General features: G+C 42.6%; 1 protein-coding gene across 1 annotated transcript in view; it reads left to right on the forward strand.

Moving 5' to 3' along the window:
* The window catches only part of CPNE2 (copine 2), a 119,780-nt gene that overhangs the window by 71,645 nt on the left and 27,013 nt on the right, over positions 1-21,122 (forward strand). Inside the window, exons 3-4 of the mRNA XM_088458387.1 lie at positions 16,794-16,973; positions 18,773-18,847. Of these exons, the coding sequence (XP_088314513.1) occupies positions 16,794-16,973; positions 18,773-18,847 (255 nt within the window). The remainder of the gene's footprint in view (positions 1-16,793; positions 16,974-18,772; positions 18,848-21,122) is intronic.

Raw genomic sequence — 21,122 nt, forward strand, 5'->3', positions numbered from 1 at the left:
CCTCAACACGCCAGGTCCTGTGCAACTCTACTAATATAAGGCGCCTTTTTTTTGACAGAAATGTGTCTAAGTCGTGATGGGATGCGACTGGGACGCACCAGGAAACTGTGCTGATTAATGTGATATGCGACACTTGTATATCTGTGTGCGACTGAGTCTCGGAATCTGAATACAAAGTGCTACAATGTAGCGTCCGCAGCTTTTTTCGTTCCAAGTTCCGTTGTGCTTCGTGTCAGTCACACACAGATATACAAGTGTCGCCTATCACATTAACCAGCACATTCAACTGGGGCGTCCTAGTCGCATCCTGACATAGACGCATTTTCAGCAAAACAAGAAACCAGACGATAGCACAGTAACGGGACCTGGCGGCTCACTCACACCAGGCAAGTGGCATATTGAGGCTAGATGTATGAGAACACATTTGTATTTACAATGTTTATGTCCTGCCACCCCCTCCAGATATGGAGCTGTGTAGACTTTTTAATGCTTAATAGGTCAAATATAATAATAATTCTTGATCTATTGACTACAGCAAATTTGGTTTACAACTGCCTCTTTCACATATGGTTTCCTGTTCCTGAACTGCGTCCTAAAATCAAGCCAAAGTTGTTAATATATATAAAATATTGTTCCATGGACTCCAAAGTCTTCTCAAATAGATTTTGTCAACGTTGCCTGCTAATTATATTTGCCTTTTTGCTTACGATCCATGTCAGAGCCATATAGCACCTCCCTACATATATATATATCTCTATCTATATATCTATCTTTCCAAAATTATCGGCACTCCTAAATCAACAAGCCACAAATATCTTGCTGAGGTGCTCACCCTGGGGCTATGAACCCCTCCACAAAATTCCAAATGACAAAGTGACTCTCAGTCCATTAATGGTGAAAAAAAGTTCATACTTTACTGTATCAGTGCATCTAATGCAGTAAAGTATGAACTTTTTTTCACCATTAACGGACTGAATGCCACTTTTTCATTTGGAAATAATATATATATATTATTATATATTCGATAGATAGATATCTTCTTTAATTTTTAGGTTTCCCATAATGGGGTGTCATAGTCCATTCTAGCTACTCCCTTTATTCTATCGCTTGATTTTCCAGACCCATATATCCTGCATATCCAGAGGTGCATTACGTCATCAATAACCTCTCCCCCCACCACCCCAATAAATTGAGTCTTCATGTCCTGTACTGGAGCTGCCACCACTAATTATATGAGCCAACTGCAGTGCGTAATATTTGAGTTTGATGTTGAGGAGTGTATACTTAGCTATATCCTAGCCCATGTGTCTGCTTGTACCAGAGAAGGGAGAAATTGGTGTATCTTTCGTAAAAGAATGAATTATAGAAGTAATTAGGTTGGATTATATTAGATGAATTCTGCCTAAAATAAGGTGTTTATAGATCCTAATCAAACAACCTAAAAAATGGACTGGACATCTTTCTGGCCAGAAATGTTATGTCACTATTAGCAGAGGTCATTAGTGAAATGGTTGATATGGGAAATTTATCCCATTGAAAATGTTTTTTTGGTCAGAAAATAATTCCCCCCGTGATCGTTTATTTTTACATACTGTAAGACCACCCCCTTTATTTATTTAAATGTTATTGTTTATGGCTTCAATCACAACGGGGAGAGCAAATCAGAACTATTTTATATAACATCTTGCACTATTATGTGGTTACACTTACATTGAGTGCCTGCAAATGTAAAAGGGCAACAGGGCAGGGCAATATGTGACTAGAGGATGAGTCCCAAAATCTCCCACCTCCTGAGGTTGTAGGAATTCAAGTCTTTTTTGCTCGGAGAATAAAGCTGTGCTCCCTATGTTAAAGCAGGGTACAGTCCAGTAAACGTACATTCGCCACACATTGATCCCATTTGAATAATGATGTTTTGCAAAATAAAAACTTGTTTTTGAATGTGGGTGTGAAAGTAGGCATGGTTATTTGCCCAATCCACATTCACTAAGGACTGCCTCCAGAACTTGCAATTTTAGAGGTATTATTTATAGGGATACAGCTCTCAGTCCACAGAGGGTGAAATTGCAAAACCGATGTAATACCTGTATCACACAACAAAAAAAAAATGTTTTTATTGTGGATTTTGTTTCCTATATTACTTTTGATTTTCACTACTTTTTTATTTTATATTGTTTTGTTTTTTTTTCTAATTGAATTCTGCCTTCTGCCCTTTCGTTTAATCCAAGTCATGCCAGACCTGGTTGGGCTTAGAATATTTGACAAGTACAATTGATATTTTATACAATTTCTATATTAAACAGATTCCTGTTAAAATTACAGCGCTGAGCATTGATCACCTAAAGTTTTGTAATACATGCTAAAAATATAAAATAAAACAATAGAATGTACTGAAATTTCCCCTTAAACCTGGTCATTTCAGCCATCTGTCTATTATGAAACCTTTTTTTCTTTCATCTTGTTCACAAATAATTATCTATTTATCTGCCTAATAGGATATTTTACCGGCCCATCATTATCTCCAGGACATTGTGTAGTTGGAGAACTTCCAATTTCTCTATTTGTTGCTGTTTCTGTTGTTCCGGCATTTTATTTGCATCTCAGTATCCGCTGCAACCTGACCCTGCCCTGCATTGCTAGGTGATTGCACCATTGTGAACAAAATAATTCACACCGTCATGGAATACGTTTGCGTTATTGCCCATTTTACCTGTCCTAAATGGATCTAATCGAAGCAGGCTGTTGCCGAACTCTCCTGTTGGATAAACGAGGCTAAAGAGCAACCTGATAATCTTCTGCGTGGGCAGTCTTTCTTGCACAAAATAGTACAGTAAATGAAGACAGCGGGACCATTTACCCTCACAGTTGTGCTAATTTTATGGTAATATTTTTCTAAGGTTTCTTTATGGCTATAAGCACAGGAAACGGTGACCTTTTAAATCCGTCTAATGGAACCCACAGGAGCTTTTTATGGGCCATGTAAAAAGTATTTTCTGTGTTTTTAAAAGAAAGCAAAGTGTTTGTACTATACAGAATAAATGCTACATAATAACAGTCTTTATGTCTATTTGTAGCACATTGTCTGTGTCGCTTGGATTCTACTGTTAAGCCTTTTCTCCCTCTGATTCTGTACCGTGTTCTCTCGCTAATTGACGTGTCTGTGATGCTAATTTACTTTATACAATGCAAAAAAGTCATTTTCTATATTACATTGCGGGTTTTTTTTTTTTTTTTATCAAACGCCAACATGTTCTTCAAGGTGGAGGGGTAAAGACCAGGAGACAAAAAAGAATGATGCAGAATGCTTGAAATAATTGTGTCCGTTACAGTGAACCTGCAGGCCGACATGTGGTGGAGGGAGTAATTTTGTGGGCTCAGCCATTGCTCATCGGGCTGCAGCCAGTCGATAAAGATAATGACGTCACCTTAAGAGGGCGATTGTTAATGACATTTTCCGGTGGTTGCAGCTAAGATTTGTATTGGCCAAATGGCATCACCTATTATTAGGGGGCACACCTCCTAGGTCACTCTCCTTTCTAGCTATGTGACCAGTAGTGCCATATAAACATACATTTTCCCAGCATTTAATGTAACACCAATTTGACGGAGAGCAGCACACTTTGACCAGTAACCAGTATCTTCTGACCAACACCAATCACCAGTTGACAAGCACCATTAACCGATATCACCTGCACCCAAATCTACACACACGCCTAAATACTCTCAACCCGATCCACATCTCATTTTCACAGCTATTGTCTCCTAGAATTGTCCTCTCCTGTCCTCTCCCCTCCCCTTCTACGCACTCAACCATGGCACAGCAAACAGACCGTCCATCTGCAAAAGTGCCTCTGCACGGCTGAGCTTCACAGGATGAAATCTCGCTGCCAAACTAACTTCTTCCACTATAAAGGCAACCTTTCACATTACAGCACATCCCATACACTTGTCAAGCAATAATACTCACTTCTATAGTATCCAACCGGTGCTCTAACCCCCAATGCCTTTTTGGCATCCTCCCCTGGCTTCTTTGCCCGCCAGCATTGCCTTACCTGTCCTTCCTCACAGTCTGTCATTTTGTTATCTACTTCATATGGGATGCTGGAGTCTACAGCCACTGCTGACAGTGATTATGTAGGCACAGGAAAGCCTTAGCCGGGACCCCGACACGGTTGTAATGCACTTAACTCATTTAACAATGCGTTCATTATAACTTTAAACATGCTCCAGCTTTCTTGTGTCTACATAGTCACTGAAGACAAATCAGATGTATCCTCTTTATAGACCTAAATGCCATACTTCAATGAGACATTTCCGAATACCAAATCCCGCACACCTAACCTATGTTTTTTTTATTATCTCAACTCCAGACTCCGTCCATTCTCTCCAGCATTTGACGATGAAGTTGCTGCACCCATCTCATCGCACCTTACCTGCTTTACCTGCCCCCTTGCTTTGCTTTCAACACCTTTTGATTACCCTCTATGGCACAGGTTGCAGGCATATGGGATCCCGGCGGTCAAAATCCCGATGCTGGCATCCCGACAGGGTTAGGATACAGACACCTGTCGGTAGGTATCCTAACCCTCCCTCCCTGGTGCCTAACCCTAACCTCCCCCCCTAGTGTCTCAACCTAATCTTCCCCCACCCCCCGCACCCTAAACCTAGCCCTCCCCCCTTTTTCCCTAACCCTTCCCCTAGTGCCTAACCCGAACTCCTAACCCTCCCTCTTACCCCTACTTACCTTCGGGATGCCGGCGGTCAGGATTCTGACAGGTGTCGGGATTCCGGCGCCGGTATTCTAAGAGCCGGCATCCCATGTGCCGGAATTTTGACCATATCCAATGGCACATCCTACAGTGCAGTGGCGTTTATTACATAGTCATTGCTTGGTTCACTTTCTGCATATCCAAAAGGTTCTGGTTCTTTGAGTCTCTACCTCTGGCACATCCTTCTTCCATTATCTGGGTACACAATGCCATCTGCTTTTCTCACTAATCGCTTTCCACCTCTAAGCTGTTGGAATCGTAGGCTACGTCTCTTTCCTGACTTCTACGTTTCTGTGCAATCTTGTGTAACCAAGTATCTCTGGTATCTACACATGGATGTCCCAATGCTGCCTAAAGCACATGTCCATAACAGAGCTTATCCTTATTCATAGCAACTTCAAATCTCTCACGCCATCAATAACGCTACAATTCCCTCAGTCTCAAAAGTCCGCTGCTTTAGTGTCACACATGCCTTGGACTTATCCTTTACCCTTCCAGTCTCTACCCAGTCCTGTCACTTGTACCTTCAAAATATTAAGATCTGCCCCTTTCTTACTCAACCAAAACTCTTATCTATTATTTCATCATCTCCCTCTTGGATTACTGCCACCTTCTCTTATCTGCTATTTCACTCACACATCCATCTCTTTTTTTAAATGCCACGGCAAGACCAAACCTATCTCGCTGCTGCACCACACTGCAAATCCCTACGCTGGCTCCCTGTGTCCTCTGAAATGTACTGTGTCGCTGTAAACACCACCACCCCTTCATACATATCAAATCTGTATCGGAAGCCCTGTCTGTGCATCTGCCTCTGACCTGCATCTATCTTCCTTTCCAATGTACACCTACGCCCTACGTATAGAATCCCCTGTCAGCCTGATCAGTCATCAAGTCACAAATTTTGGCTGGTAAACCATCTCTTTACTGTAGCCTGCCCAAGTCCCACCTATACCACCTGCCCTAGTAATCCTTTGCGACTGTCCCACTTTCCATAGTGATCCACACTTGCTCCGCTTTTTATCATTAGGTTGTTAGTTCTCAGGGGAAGAGCCCTATGTACCTTTTATTTTTCCTGTCTGACCTATGTTCCTTTATCAAGGGTTTCACTTGGACAGCAACCCACATGGAATTCATTACCATGTCTGATGGTGCCTCCTACCTGTACTACACACTGGTATTCCCTCGCAGCTGTCCCAGTCTCCACTCTGTGCCATCCATTAGGAATGCTGTCTGTCTGTCCGTGATCACCAGCAGCCCGTATTCTTAGCAGTTAAAGAGCGGTGCCTTACTTTCTGGTATCCAGCCTGGGAACAACCACAGCAGTTCTTCAGTGTAGCCAGCGAGATTTTCTGCGGCATCATTAAAATAACGACACACACAAGCATGTCAGATCTATGATTTGTGACCAGATAGTATTTATATACCGTCCCATTCCATTTTATTGTGTAGTAATATGTGCATATTAGATCTGCAGGGATATGTGGAACCTATAAATTGTTTGTCCAGGCACATCGGTGGCAGTTAGATCGCAAGATCAATATTAAACACAACATATTTTCAAATAGAAGTGATAAATAACTCCTCACAGAGCATGGGCTTGCCCCTGACTAACTGTTAATCATATTATATGTTGTAGTTTGTACAGCTTTGGTCTGTATAGTTGCTATTGTCATTCAAAAGTGTGATGACTCCTGGTTAAATAGCACAAAGTTAACAACCTTCAAGCTTCAAAACCCTCAACAATCCTGCTCTGTAGTAGATTGCACCATAGCTGGCTACAAGAGACAAGGGGCTGCTACTGATTACTGACTGACAGAGGGCACCTGGCACCTTCAGGGCTGATGCAAAGTTATATGCAATTCCGTATTGTGGATGGATCTTGCCATTTTTAGCACTGTGCACTCTGTAGCCAAGTACAGGCAACTATGAGCACCTACGGGTGTTTCACAGTCATTGGCATCTACACTACCAGCCGAAGGGATGGGGGTGGGGGGTAACTGGGTGCCAGTGGGACTTTTGCTAGTAGCCTAAAGCTAGGCTGATTTGCCATTTCGGAACGTCAAATCATCTGCATTGCTCGGTGAGTACGCATGATTGAGCACTCCCGATGGTCGCTAATTGTCCGTGCTGCACTCAAACAGCGATAACGCTAGCTATATGGTCACATTTCCTAGTGTGTACGGGCAACCAGGCGATATATCATTCCGATTTAGCCTCTGAAGACGTCACCTCTTGCCACTCCCAGCCATGATCTTAAATGTGGTTGCTCTAGTGTGTACAGGAGCAACGATAAATTGTATATGAACAAAGCATATGATACAGCATCCGGTCGTTGGCAGTGTAAGCTCAATATCGCTTGTTCTGGGCTCAAGGGAAATCATCAGGAAAGTCGGAACAAATGCCGTTCGCTCCAGTGTGCACCCAGCTTAAGTGGTCTGAGGGCCTGTGGGTGCAGCTGTAGACTATAATGAGTTGGGCGCAGGTATCACCAGTTACGGGGCTAGTGCAAGTGCAGATAATGATGATGGCTACTTCCACAAGCGCATGGATAGGGATGGTGCAGTCACGTGGGTGTGGCCAACATCCAAACTATGTACAGTGCAGGATCTTATATAGACCATCTCTGTCCAACTCTGCATCAGGTCCCCTATCTACAGCTAGTTGGGAAGAACAAAAGATCCCACTATAGTTATTACTAGGATTTGGACGGTTAATAATGCACCAGGTGACTGTGAAGCGTCTTCTTCAAAAAATCACTCAACGCGTTGGGATTCTGGGCCTGATTCAGAGCCGGACGCTATTTGCGCTCGCTCGTTCAGAAAAAGGGGCTGGCTATTTAAATTGAGCGCTCGCTCTTTGCGGTCTGTTGACGCCTCTATGTCTGAGCGAGCGAACGAAACATGCGCTCGCTATTTTGCAAAGACGCCCCCTGGCCGCTCGCATCCTACGTCATCTCCGCTATTTATTTGATTAATCGAGTACATCGAAAGGCGTCTGAACTGCTCGCAGTGCTTGTGGTTGGATTTTCCTACCGCAATTATGCGAACAGTTCAGGCTAAGAAACAACCAAGTGACGTGGTCGATGACGCCGCTTTGTTAATTATGCACACCCTTAAAACGCCCGTTTTAACCGTTTGGCACGCCTGCGTTCGGATCTCCACTCCACCTTCCCCTGTTACCACCCACAAACTCCTCATCCTGTCACTCAAATTAGCAGGCACTTGCAATTTTGCGAACACACGTTTTCCGACCGCACTGACTGGTTGGCGCATGCGCATTACGACCCATACGCATGCGGAGATATGCGAACATTGCTCGGAGCGAACGAGCGGCCGCTTACGAGCGCTCTGAATCAGGCCCTCTGCTCCTTTAAAGCGGACCATTTTCTCTTTTCATGATAGCGGATAGAAGCCAATATGTTTTACTAGATTAGTTTAGTTCATATTGGCTGTAGAGGGATTGGATACAATTGAGGGAAGCGAGAGCTGGTTTATGTGTGGGATAAAGAGGAAGGGCGTGGGTGCAGAGCTGAGTCACGCTGACTGTGTCCGGCTCAGCTCTTAATCCTGCTAATTAGTTTTTCTAATATTATTTGCAGTGCTACCAGTTTCCTAATCTGTCACCACTAACAAATGGATGCTTTGACCATTGTAATATCTCCTAAATATATCTGTTGAATATTAACTGCTGAGGAGAATCCGTTATTTCCAGTGGGGAGAATATATCCAAGGCGCATATAAGCTGTTTGTTTTCTGGTTACTCCAAATGCATCAGATGTAGTGATGTGGAAGGAGGTGGAGGCACAGAATAGCTGTGTGAAAGATCCTACTAGCGCTAGTATTAAGTCTACAGAACTTACACATTTTGTTATGCAGGTTACGTACAGGATCAGCTGCATAGTGCAAAGTGGTGTTTCTTTATGTTAAAGAGAAAATAAATCAAAGATCCCAAAAAAATGTGCACTTGTATTTCTGTCACATGATACATAGGTGCACACTCACTTTGCGGTATTTGGAAAGGTCTGTTGTTATCTTTGCAATAGGACTATGGTTCTCTTTAACCGTGTGTAACGAGTTTCTGTAAATCATAAAAAAAATGTTTTCTAATGAGGAGATCCATGAAACAACAATTACATAGGCTACATTTCAGTTTTGGCGTCTTGCATTTGCCAAGCATGACCTGTATTGTGTTGTATATTGCCCCTCTTTTGGTTGGCTCATGTTGTCACACAGGATGCTATGCAGTGCTGTATCTATAATGGGCGCAGGGTGTATGGTGTCCATGGGTCCAAGGGGGCTTCTCACCCTGCATCCATGTGATATCCACCAGTGCCTCCAAGAGGCAGATGCCCTTATAAAGTGCTCCCGGTGGTGCCGTCTGTCTATGATGATTCAGAAGGATTGCACTGGCACAGCGGGCAGCAAAGACTCTGCGTTGTGCCAGAGTCTTTCAGCTTTACTGCACATGTAACAGCTTTCCCAAATATCGATGGGAAAATGGTGGTGCCAACCAGGAGCACTTACAGGGTGTTCTGCCACATGGGCACTGCTCACCAGCTGCTGGCACAGGTATGCGAAGGGAGTCCTCCCACTGCATAATTGGGGGGCCTGCTGCACATGGGCCCCCTCATCTGTTATATGCCCCTTCTGCTATGTAAATGGGCCAATGACACAAGTCACTTGTGAGCTAAAGCTGGGTATTTACTATACAATATGTTGGTGAATCTTGCAATCCGCAATGGATGGCAATCACCATTGTATAGTGTGTACCCCCAAATTCACCCAATTCATCGTTTGATGAATTTTGTGCTGCACATAAGATGGAACGATGCGATTGACGAATCTGTGTAACATGGAAAAAGAGATCATGTCAACATATGGTGGAACCTGCCGTGCGTTCGGTGATGTCGTATATCGACAGTGCATCGTTGCGTCGCTGGGTCGGCGCATTGCTGAGGAGTGTACCCAGCCTTACCCTGATTATGACATCACTATTTCTCAGCAAAGCTAAAAACTACGGTATAGTGAGATGTGCTTTTCCTCTCGGGTGAGGAGTGCACTAACCCATGCATTTCTGGCCAAGATTGCCTAGTATGATGCATTGGATGACACTATACAGCCAGTGTTATAATGAAAGATAGAAATTCTGGTTTGCGCTGGTAAGAGAGGCCACAATAAGGCATTTCCATCTTCATTCAGTAGTCTGAGCAAGTAGCCAAGTGGTCAGATTTTCTATTACTGTTTTTTATATAATTGTATTATGTTTTATATAAGATTTTAAGATTGGAGATGTTGTCCATAGCAACCAATCAAATTTGAAGTAACATTTATACAATACATAAGTACATATAAAAAAAAAGCTGTTTGGTGGTTTTGGGCAACTTCTCCCCTCTTTTACACTACTTGATACATCTCCCACTGCATTATTAGGACTTGCCTGTATATACCATAAACAGATTCCATTCTGAATTCCTTCATTTATTTCCATCTTATACCACTCCATCTACTGTGTCTATAGCATGATGTATCCATATAGATATCTCTATTACAGTATATCATTCTATGTGTTCCCCAGACTCATTGAATGCACTCTTAATTTTTTAATAATGTCTTAATTATTATTCGCTCTACATAAATTTGCTGTAAATTCCACTAAATACCAGTTACCACAGGGGCAGAAATGTTCAAAGCAAAAACTGACCTGACCTCTGGAAGAACCATGATGATGCAATTCTCATCATCATGTCTCCGCCCCCTGCTGCACAATGATGCAAATTTAATTCTTAAGGCGCGTACACACTAGACGATTAAAATGAGCGGCATCGTTATCGTTCAATCGCTCATTAATCACTCATAAATCGTCCAGTAAAATTTCATTTTTGACATCTATCATCGCCTGAACATGCAGGCCAACCTGACGAAACCGACAGATTGCCCATGTTCAGGAATGAGAGTGGGTGCCTGCACTGAACGACATATCGTTCATTGTGGGCACATTATCCACTGCACAAGATGAAGAACGATTGCACGATTACAATGTTGTAATCGTACAGTCGTTCCACTCTCGTCTAGTGTGTATGCACCTTTATACACAGGTGACTCTGCCTGATGTTACAAATTTGTCATCAAGGCCCCGCCCACTTTGCCAGAGAGAGAAGAGCGGGATCTGGGAGGGTAGCCTTCTTTCCCGGGAATCCACAAGGACTTCCCGAAAATTGGGAGGCTCCAGTACATTCCAGGAGAGCAGGCAAGTATGAACTTAGCAACTTAGCTTATTTTCTGTAATAATTTTTTTTTTTTTTTATTAGTAGTAGTATTAAGCTGCATACACACACGTTTTGTTGCCAAAGAATTTATTAATGATTTTCTGTCAGATTATCTGTCAGATTTTTAAAAGTGTGATGAACGATTTTTTTAGAACTACAAACGATTTTTCCATATTCCCTTATTGAAAATCATTCAGTTGACAAGTCTGACTGAACTACAAACGTGAACGCGCATGAACGATAATCGTTCATCGTTTGACTCAGAAAGTGAACGATTTTTTTAAACTATATCATTTAACGATAATCGTTCAAAAAATCGTTGTGTGTATGCAGCTATAGGGGGAGATGTATTAACGGCAAAATGCGGTAAAACCCCCGAAAATGCAGTTTTCGGGGGTTTTAGCGCATTCCCCGTATGTATTAAGCAGCAGAATGCGCTGCATTCTGCTGCTTCGCTTCGCTAGGTAACGCCACCTTCAGGTGGCGTTACCCAATAGAAACCTATGGGCTTCTTTGCGCGACGCTCGGGACTGGGAGGGATCCGATCGGATCCCTCCCATGAGCCCCCGCGGCCCGCGTCCTTCTGCGCATGCGCAGAAGGACTTCTGGGTGTTCAACCCGGAAGTCCCTCTGCCCGGCAGCATCGCAAAGGACAGCTCTCATCGAGAGAGCTGTCCTTTGCGAAATCCTTGGTACATACCGCGGTAATGAACCGCGGTATGTACGCGAAGTCGGGGGGGATGTACCGCAATGGCGATGTCGCCGTTAATACATCTCCCCCTTAGTATTAAGATTATTATTATCAATATAATTTTGTTATCATCACTTATTAATCACTTCTATCAGTCCCTGCCCCACTATCTGAAAAAACCTAAATAGAAAAATATATATAAATTATGGGCCTGATTCAGACCCACTCGCGAGCGGCTGTCCGCTCGCAAGTGGGTCGATGTTATGCACTGAGCATGCGGACGACGGAGGGAGCTCCGTCGTGCGCATGCGCCAGACGCGACGAGCGAAGGAAAGTCCTTCGCTCGTTGTGTCCGATCAAAGGGGGCGTGCTGTCAATGTTGATTGACAGCACGCCCCCTTTGGTGGGCGTGCCGGGGGCGTGCCTCCCTGACGGGGGCGTTCCCACGGGAACGCCTCCCGTCAGAAGCCGGCCCACTGTGATGTCAGTGGGAGTGATTTTGGCTCTGATAGAGCCAAAATCACTCCGGAGCTTGCGGTTGAAAACCTCAACCGCAGGCTCCGGCTCGCAATTTCGATGGTCGCGATGGTCTCGACCATCGCGGCCATCAAAAAGCACGCTCGTATAGCCTGTGGGTGGTGACCCACAGCTATACGAGCGTCCAGGAGGACGCTCCATGAAAATGGAGCCCGGCCCTCATTCAGAGCGTGCGCTCTGCTCAGAGCGTACGGCTCTGAATGAGGGCCTATGTTTGGATAGAAGGAAAAATTATTACCTGCAAAGGCTAGGCAACACACACAACTGGCATGGGTCCATAGGTAGACGTCAGGCACACAGCCCTAGTAATGAAAGGGTTATTTACCTCACAAGATAACGACCCTGATAATTTGGGCAATTTCTGCCCTATACATCGATGCACTTTCTCATTACATCCTGCAGTGACATTTCCCAGCACAATCCATCCTAATTGTTACAGCTATCATTACTTCTGCCTCCAGTAATCCATACACCGAGCAATGACATCTTTGTGTATTGTTATTGCAGTCAATAGCAGAGGCCAGGCAGCACACAAATGCAGCAATTTCACTATAATGGTGGATGTCATCTGTAGGTGAAGACGTGTCACATAGGAGACATTCTGAACGCGTCTTATGAAATCTTCTATGTAGCTTTTGTTGTGTAAGTCAAAAAAGGCCTCAGAGGTGGTCCATTAGGGACTTTTCCAATGTACAAGGCATAAATCTGTGCATGAACCTGTGCCCATTGTCTACACACAGTGACAGCAGCCATTTTGTTGGCTGAACTGATAATACTGAGAATGCAGCTTCAGGTAGGAGCTAGTGACAACATACAGTGCCTCATGCCTCAGCTGTGTCACTTGGTCCTACTGTATTCTTATCTTAATATTGGCGCAGCCAACCAAATTTCTTCACTGTGCGTCTGCGATGGTAAGCGGGGCGCTATATGACTGAAAAAACAGATATAGTCATAGTGGTAGAACAATTATTGGGGAGGGGGTCTTAATCACCCACAAAGCTGGTGTCTATCATAGGGACACTTTAATGTGTGTCTGCGATAGCATGTCACCACTCTGTCTGCCCGCATTGTCTCTAAATGGAAGCTCTTAGTCAAGGATGACATGATGTATCTGTGAAGCTAGGGATAGTGCTAGCTCACATTAAAGCATTTCTTTGAGTACGTTATCCCATTTTTCCATTTCCTTATACATTGACGGCTACTTTAATATGCAATGTTTACTGTTTAATGTGCTTATTGTCATAAAATCCCACTTTTGTGGACGTTCCTTACATTAGGGGTAAATGTGCAGGGGGGCCACTCATGTACATATGAGCTACTCTGATCTACCCCGATGAGCTTGTGCCGGTGTGTGAGTTTTTGTATATGGAAAAGCTGCAGGAAAAGGACTTGTTCGATGCCCTCCGCAAGAGAACCTGTGTAGGAAGGGATTATTACAACCCAAAATACACAGCTGGGTTTAAACATTTCATGCAGGTCAACTGTATTTTGAAGTCTAATGGTGCATACACACGATCAGATTTTTTCTTCAGATATGGACGATAATGATTTAAAAATCGTTCAGTCGTTCATATCTGAAGGAAAATCGTTCATATCTGACATGCCTGAACGATGGACGATCAACGATGCGCGTTCCCGTTTGTCAGATAACGATATCTGAAATCTGATGGGTTTGCAGTCAGACTTGGACGATTCCATTCATTTTAATGCAGTCAAAAATCGTTCAATCGTTCAAATCGTTCAAATCGTTCAGATCGTTTAATCGTTCAATCGTTCATCTGACAAATCTGACAAGTCTGACAAATCTGACCGTGTGTACGCTCCATAAAAGTGCATTTTTTTTCCAATTAGTGCTAAAAGCTTGTGTTAAACTTTTATTCAGTGAGCCCATCTTTTTGACTTTTCACCTAAGCCACTGTGCCTCAGCATGTGGCAAAATGGCGGAGATTCCGCCCATATGTCTCCCGTTACTGCGATACAGATTACAGAGGGTTGTGTGTGTGTGTGGACTCTGTAACGGGTGTGGTACTATATGTCGACAATCAGAATGTCCGCACCAGAACGTCGACACGTTCTCAATGACAAAATGGTCATTACACTGACAGTGCCAGAATGATGAGACTGTGAATATCGACCATTGGAACGTCGACATAGCGTAATCAGGTGCTTGTAGCCCTAACCTACAGCCTAACATTAACACTAAAATGGACCGGTGACGTTCTGCCTGTCGACATTCACAATGTCAACATTTTGTCAATGTCAACATTTTCTTCATGTCGACTTTTGGACCATGTCGATATTATGACTGCATGTCCTATTAACAGTCCTGCAGGTGGATATTAAGGGCAGTATCCAAATAGCCCCGATATTCTTTCGGGGGCGAAAAACGGGAATTTTTCGCAGACAATCCCCGTTGTTCGACAATTTTTGTTTTTTTCACCTTCTCTTATTTGTTCGGACGAACAAATCGGATAATTCGCCCGAAAACGCACACAACCCTTGATAAGTTCACGGACCTATGTGTTTTCGCCGTTGCGCTGGTGAAAAAACAGCACTATTCGGGAATAATTTTTGGAGACACATCAGGTCCCGTAAAAAAAAAATCCTGGATATCTGCCGGCGTCGGCTCGGACTTCGGGACTATTTGGAGAGCCACGGGGGGATCCATTAGTGCCCGAACAATGTTCGGGGCTAATTGGATTCCGCCCTAAATCCTTTCAAGGTTTGTTCTGTTATATTGAAATATTTCCAACAGGAAAATAGCTTAGCAACACTTCCCAAACCGATTGAAAAACGTTCCATTCACTTGTGAGTCATGCCATGTTAGCGCACGCTGCCATATCAGTTCATCTAAGCGAGAGACAGATCCATCTTCTATAGCAGCTGCAGACCAGTAATGACTGTCCTAGAGTGCTCGTTAAACAGCCCATTCTGTGTACACCTACAATAGACAGCAGTTTATTTGCATAGTGTTTGCAGACATGGACAAGTAAGTAGATTAAAGATGGAAGTCAGGCGCTCTCAGCTTTTGTACAGGGATGTATGTGCGGGTGTGGTCCAGAATAAATAGGTCAACAGTCAGTAGGTCAACACCAGATGGTCGACAAGGTCAAAAGCTCAACAAGTTCAAAAAGTTGACTTGAACATGTGGACTATTTTTTTTGAAGATTAACACCAAAAAGATAGTCAACACTTTTTTTCTTTTTTTATGATTTTTAACCCTAACTCTCCCCTGGTGCTTAACCCTGTCCCTAGTGCCTAACCTTCCCCCAAGTGCCTAACGCTAACCCTAACATTACAAATGTTGAAAAACCATAAAAAAAAGTGTCTTCCATTTTTGTGTCGACCTTCTGCGCCATCGACCATTAATCTGTCGAGCTTTTGTACCTGCTTACCTTTTGAACGTGTCGACCTATTAACCGTCGACCTATTCATTGTCTATCTTCCATCCAGATGCCGCATGTGCTCCGACATTCATAAATTAATATTTATTTTTTGTTATCAAACAGGCGCCAAGGAAGTCTCAGAATGTCTGGTTTACATCATTTCATGAGGGCATGTTGCAGGGAAGCTCCACGCCATTCTGTTTCGCATACCAGAATTCCTGGCACTACATGAACCATAAAATAATTCCTAAAGGCATAATATTGCAATAGCCTCCAATCAGATTTTTTTATGCTGGTTATTTAAAGATAAATGCCAATGAGGGACACAGCTGTGATAAGCTACTGATATCTTTTTTAGAACATGGCAGATTTTGCGACATTGGTGTATATTCTCCAAAACTGTCGGAAGCAGAAAATAGTATTAATGCAATAGTAAGTGGACTTCTGATTCTAATCAAAAAAGACCACTTTTACTGCAGTTCACCACCACTTTTCTGTCCGTAAATTGGAGTACAGTGCGGCATTATTATAGAATATGGAGTATTTGCACACGCCAGTCGGTTATACGGTATTTGCATACGGAACTCTGTGGTTGAATGGGCGTGACTGGGTAGTAACGGAATTTTTCGCTTAGTCTCTGAGGTTGAGTGTGTGAAGTTACGCAGAGTTTTCAGGAAAAAAAACAAAAACAGACGTACAGATAGGGGTGGCCACGCTGGAGAGATTCGTACAGGCCTGCATACGGTCACATGCCCTCAGTATGGGAGCAATTAAGGCCGACTTGCGTTTAGGGGTCTGACTCAGGCCCAAAGTGTGGAAATATATGTGAAAAAAATATCCCCCACCCCCAAAAGCATTATGACTCGTTTTGAAATCTTTAATACATAAATTTGTCTGTAGGCTTGTGAATTTTAAAAAAAAATGTATGGCCTATATTGATCACTGTTATGTACTTAATGTAATTGATGCTCATTGTAATTGAGAATACCTAACCTCAGGATCATCCAGTTTCAGATCCTCTTTCAATAGGAACCAAAAATATGTGTAATGTTTATTATGTAATCAGTAATTCCATATGACCAAATAATGATTTTCCATAAAAAAAATGTCTGGATGGCTAATTTTTTTTTTTTCACTTCCAGATTGACAGAACCGAAACAAGTGTCAATAATCTGAACCCTGTATTTTCCAAGAAGTTTACAACCAACTACCACTTTGAAGAAGTGCAGAAGTTAAAGTTTGCCATTTTTGACCAGGACAAGTCCAGCACACAGTTATATGATCATGACTTCCTGGGGGAATTCCATTGCACACTGGGATCGGTGAGTTGTCGCTGATTGATCTGCACAATGCCGGCTGTCCCTTGGGGTAGGCCTGAGTGCAGCAGACGTGTGCGCAAACATCTGTAAAAGCTATAGCTAGCATTTATCAAGTACATTCTGTAAATGATAGGTAGAAGCTGATTGGTTGCTATGGGCAATTTCTCCACTTGTCCCTAAGTGACTGAAAAATACATTAGTAATAAACTCTGAGCCCCGGCTCCCTGTTTCTGGCGATGGCTGTGCTGACTGCCACATGGCCTCAAGTCCTGTGATGCCTGCTGGGGTGTTCACTGTATATCAGCAGTTTGTTGCACCAGCTGAGTGTGCTAGAAGTACCAGAGCAGAGAGCGACACCCCAGGCGGGAAAGAGGAACTGCACGGGTGTGACAGATGCAGGGTGCTAGAATGAACACTATAAGTTGGCACCAAGTGTCCAGAGTGCCCTACGGGGAAAATGAGAATAATGAACTCAAACAATACTATATATAAATGTTCAAACAAACAGTACAGAGGGGAAAAATCTTACACTGTCACACACACACTTACTTAGGACAGGGTCACACACTTAGGACAGACACACACACACACACACACTTAGGACAGGCACACACAGACAGACACACTTAGGACAAGCATGCATACACACACACACACACACACACACACACACACACAGGACACACTTAGGAGACACACTTAGGACAGGCACGCACACACAGACACACACTTAGGATACACTTAGGAGACAGACAGACACACTTAGGACAGGCACACATACACACACTTAGAACAGGCATGCGCACACACACACACTTAGGACACACAGACAGACATACTTAGGACAGGCAGGCATGCATACACACACACACACAGACAGACACACTTAGGACAGGCACACACAGACAGACACACTTAGGACAGGCTTGGATACACACACTTAGGACAGGCACGCACACGCACTTGGGAATTTTTAAGCATTTGCCCTTTATGCTTCTTTAATTAAAGAACATCACAGAAAGAAACTGGAAGTGTTGAATCTTATTTGGTACGCATACTTTGTTTTGCTGCATGCTTGCTATATGAGAATTCATTGCTCTTCCCTGCCTGGCAGATGACTGAGGAACTATCTGCCAATGACACTCCTGCTGCTGCTGCCAGGTGACGTGCGGCACTATGCACTTAGGCAGAAGTACGCATGGTTTGGCCCAGCACGGGCTTTCTGTGGGATTACGTGAGCAACATACAGCGTACATAAATCAATCCAAGCCTTGCAAATTAATCTGGAATAAAGTGTATATTTCATATAGTGATATTGTAAAATCTCCAGTGCTGAAGAAATACCAGGCTAGCAGCATTCCTAACCAATTACTGCTTATTTAGATTCATATTTTTTTTATAAACTATATAAATTTTATTTTTATTTAATTTTATTTTTTTTAATTAAAAACATTTTACATAGTGGATTATGAGAAAAAAAATAAAACATAAAATTCACGTTTTTTTTGTTTTATATATTTTTTTTTAATGACAAGATAATAAGTAACCAGAGAATAGGGTGTTTTTTTGTTTTGTTTTGTTTTTTACTTCTAAGCTCCTTCCTCCGAGTAGGACTAAAAGCTGCACCTTGAATTTTCATTCAATTAAGCAAGTATTCACTGTGCTGCATACAGGTAGTGAATATAATGCGTGTGACATGTATTACAATGATATCTGCATTGGGAGATCTTTAAATATTTGTCTTACATATAAGCATCGCCGAGTAATGTTTGTCGTCTTCTCTTTTTTTTTTTCTTTTTTAGATCGTTTCCAGCAAGAAGATAACACGACCCTTAGTTTTAGGAAATGGAAAGCCAGCAGGGAAGGGAGTCATAACGGTAAAGCGCTTTCCTTTTCTGTACTGCGTGTGTCATTTTAAAAGCTGTTTGAACTTCATACTGAGATAATCGCTTGATTATTCCAGCGCTAGCAATCATTCGGTTTCTAGTAAGAAAAAAAAAAAGCTGAGGACATGCATCGTGGCAACAGTAACTTAGCAACAAGATAACAGCGTCAGGATAAGAATATGCCGTGTGTTTCTCTATGCATGAGGCAGACTCAAGTGCACCAATTGTTCCATTATTTCAGCAACTTTATAAACAAAGTGAACATTGTAGAAGCGCAGTGTGGGGGGGTTTCAGTTGATGGTAAACTCACTTGCAGCGAAGACCAGAGCTGAATTGCAACTGCTCTCTCCAATTAATGAAGTGTTACTTACTGTTTGTAATCAGGTTCATTACTATAGGTGTTGTCAATGTATTAAATTCAGCAGCCAGCCTATATAGTCTAGGAGCTTTAGGAAGTAAGAATCATGAATGCATTCAGGGAGATGTGCAGAAATGAACATTACGGGTAAATCGCAGGCAGATAAGTGGCTGTAGATTGCTGAGGTTTGGGCACCATTGTAGTGAATGTAAAAAAAAAATAATTAAAGGATTCTATCATTGAAAGACAATGCATTCACTAAGCATAATGCCAAATGATGAGTTGCTTTGGTAAAAATAATAATAATTCAGTGAAGTATTAAGGATGAGCCACGCTGGGCCTTTTGATGCATCATTTTCAAGCCATAATACCTAGCTTGAAGCTACTGTTTATAATTATGACTGGTAAGTACCAATTAGATGGGTCGAGTGCATTTTGTTGCTGCAGTGACCTTTTCGAGAAGGAATAATGCATGTGCATTTACAGTCTATGCCCGAGCTTCCCAAACTAAGGTATCCATGCTTGAATCCAGATGGTTACATCAAGTTGGCTGAGTTACTAAAGCATGGATATCCTTAAAACTTGGACTGCACATGGCGGAATTTGGGAAACTGGTCTAGAAGAGAGACCGTTTCCAGTCTTTTATGTGTATGTGTGTGTGTGTGTGTGTGTGTGTGTGTGTGTGTGTGTGTGTATATATATATATATATATAATCTCATAAAAATTTGGGCAAGTGAACTTCTCAGGTCACAACTGCAGTGACTGCTGACCGGTAGCCATCTTGTCATCTCTTCCTAAATTGATGGAAGATGAAACCCATTTAATAACGAGGGTGCAGAGAAGTCCTTCGCATATTGCGACTGCTGGCAGTACCATCCATCTCCAGTGAAATCGGGCCCAGAGTGTTTCGGTGAATGTGTCGCGGGGTCGGGGAATGTGTTTGTACCGTAATGCTATCAGTCATTCTCTTCCATGAGCTGTTTCTGCAGCCCAGGAATATGGGGCCTTCATTCAGCCCTATTTCATTGACTTTTATAATAAATTAAAAAAAGTAAAGCCTACAATACATACATCAGAAAGAGCGAATGCTGTAAAAGAGCCCATACATGACCGGCTACTACGACTATTCTAAACATATGGACATTTTCCACATATGAAAATTATAGATCACTTCTTCACATTATATTACAGCGTACATTGTCCTTTAATCTTTCAAGGGCAAATATATCATGAAGAATATGATTGAAATCTATACTTAATATTGTGTAACCTCAGATGGATCAGAGGCGCAGGGTCATTAAATCAATATGCTTCTAATGTAAAGTGTCTGTGCCTGTAACCTGGAGCTATCATTCCTTACTCATTTTCAGGCATCTTTTAGACTCGTATAATACATTTAATATTCATTGTAATGTTTACTTTGTTTTAGAGAGGCAATACTTATGGATACAGAAGCACAGCTAGTTTTACATAAAGTCATTTAAATCTGTTAAAATGAGGAAGTTTTCCAATTTGATATCTATGTGCCCCCCCCCCCCCCCCCCCGGAGGAATCCACTTCAATCAATTTAATTTGCTGTTAATTGACTTCATAAACTCATCGATAACAGATAATAAGGGATACAAAATAGTGCATAGTGGAAACTTGATTCACAGAACATAGGTCAGTTCTGCTTATGGGGAAATATCTGTGTTTATTTGCGAGCTCGCAATGTCGACTTGTGTTCAACTCCACATCAAGGTCCTGGTTCAGCGATGAGGGATGAGTCTCCAGGTTCCGTGCAACTCTGCTAGCGTTGGGCGTCTTTGTCTTGCCAAAAATGCGTCTCTTGCTGGATACACACTGGTCGATATATTGGTAGTTCAGCTGAACGCCGATATATCGTGTGTGCGTCGGCCAGTGTGCAC

The sequence above is a fragment of the Taudactylus pleione genome, unplaced genomic scaffold (genome assembly GCF_031769625.1).
Source record: "Taudactylus pleione unplaced genomic scaffold, aTauple2 ptg000828l, whole genome shotgun sequence".
In the NCBI taxonomy this organism is placed as follows: Eukaryota; Metazoa; Chordata; class Amphibia; order Anura; family Myobatrachidae; genus Taudactylus; species Taudactylus pleione.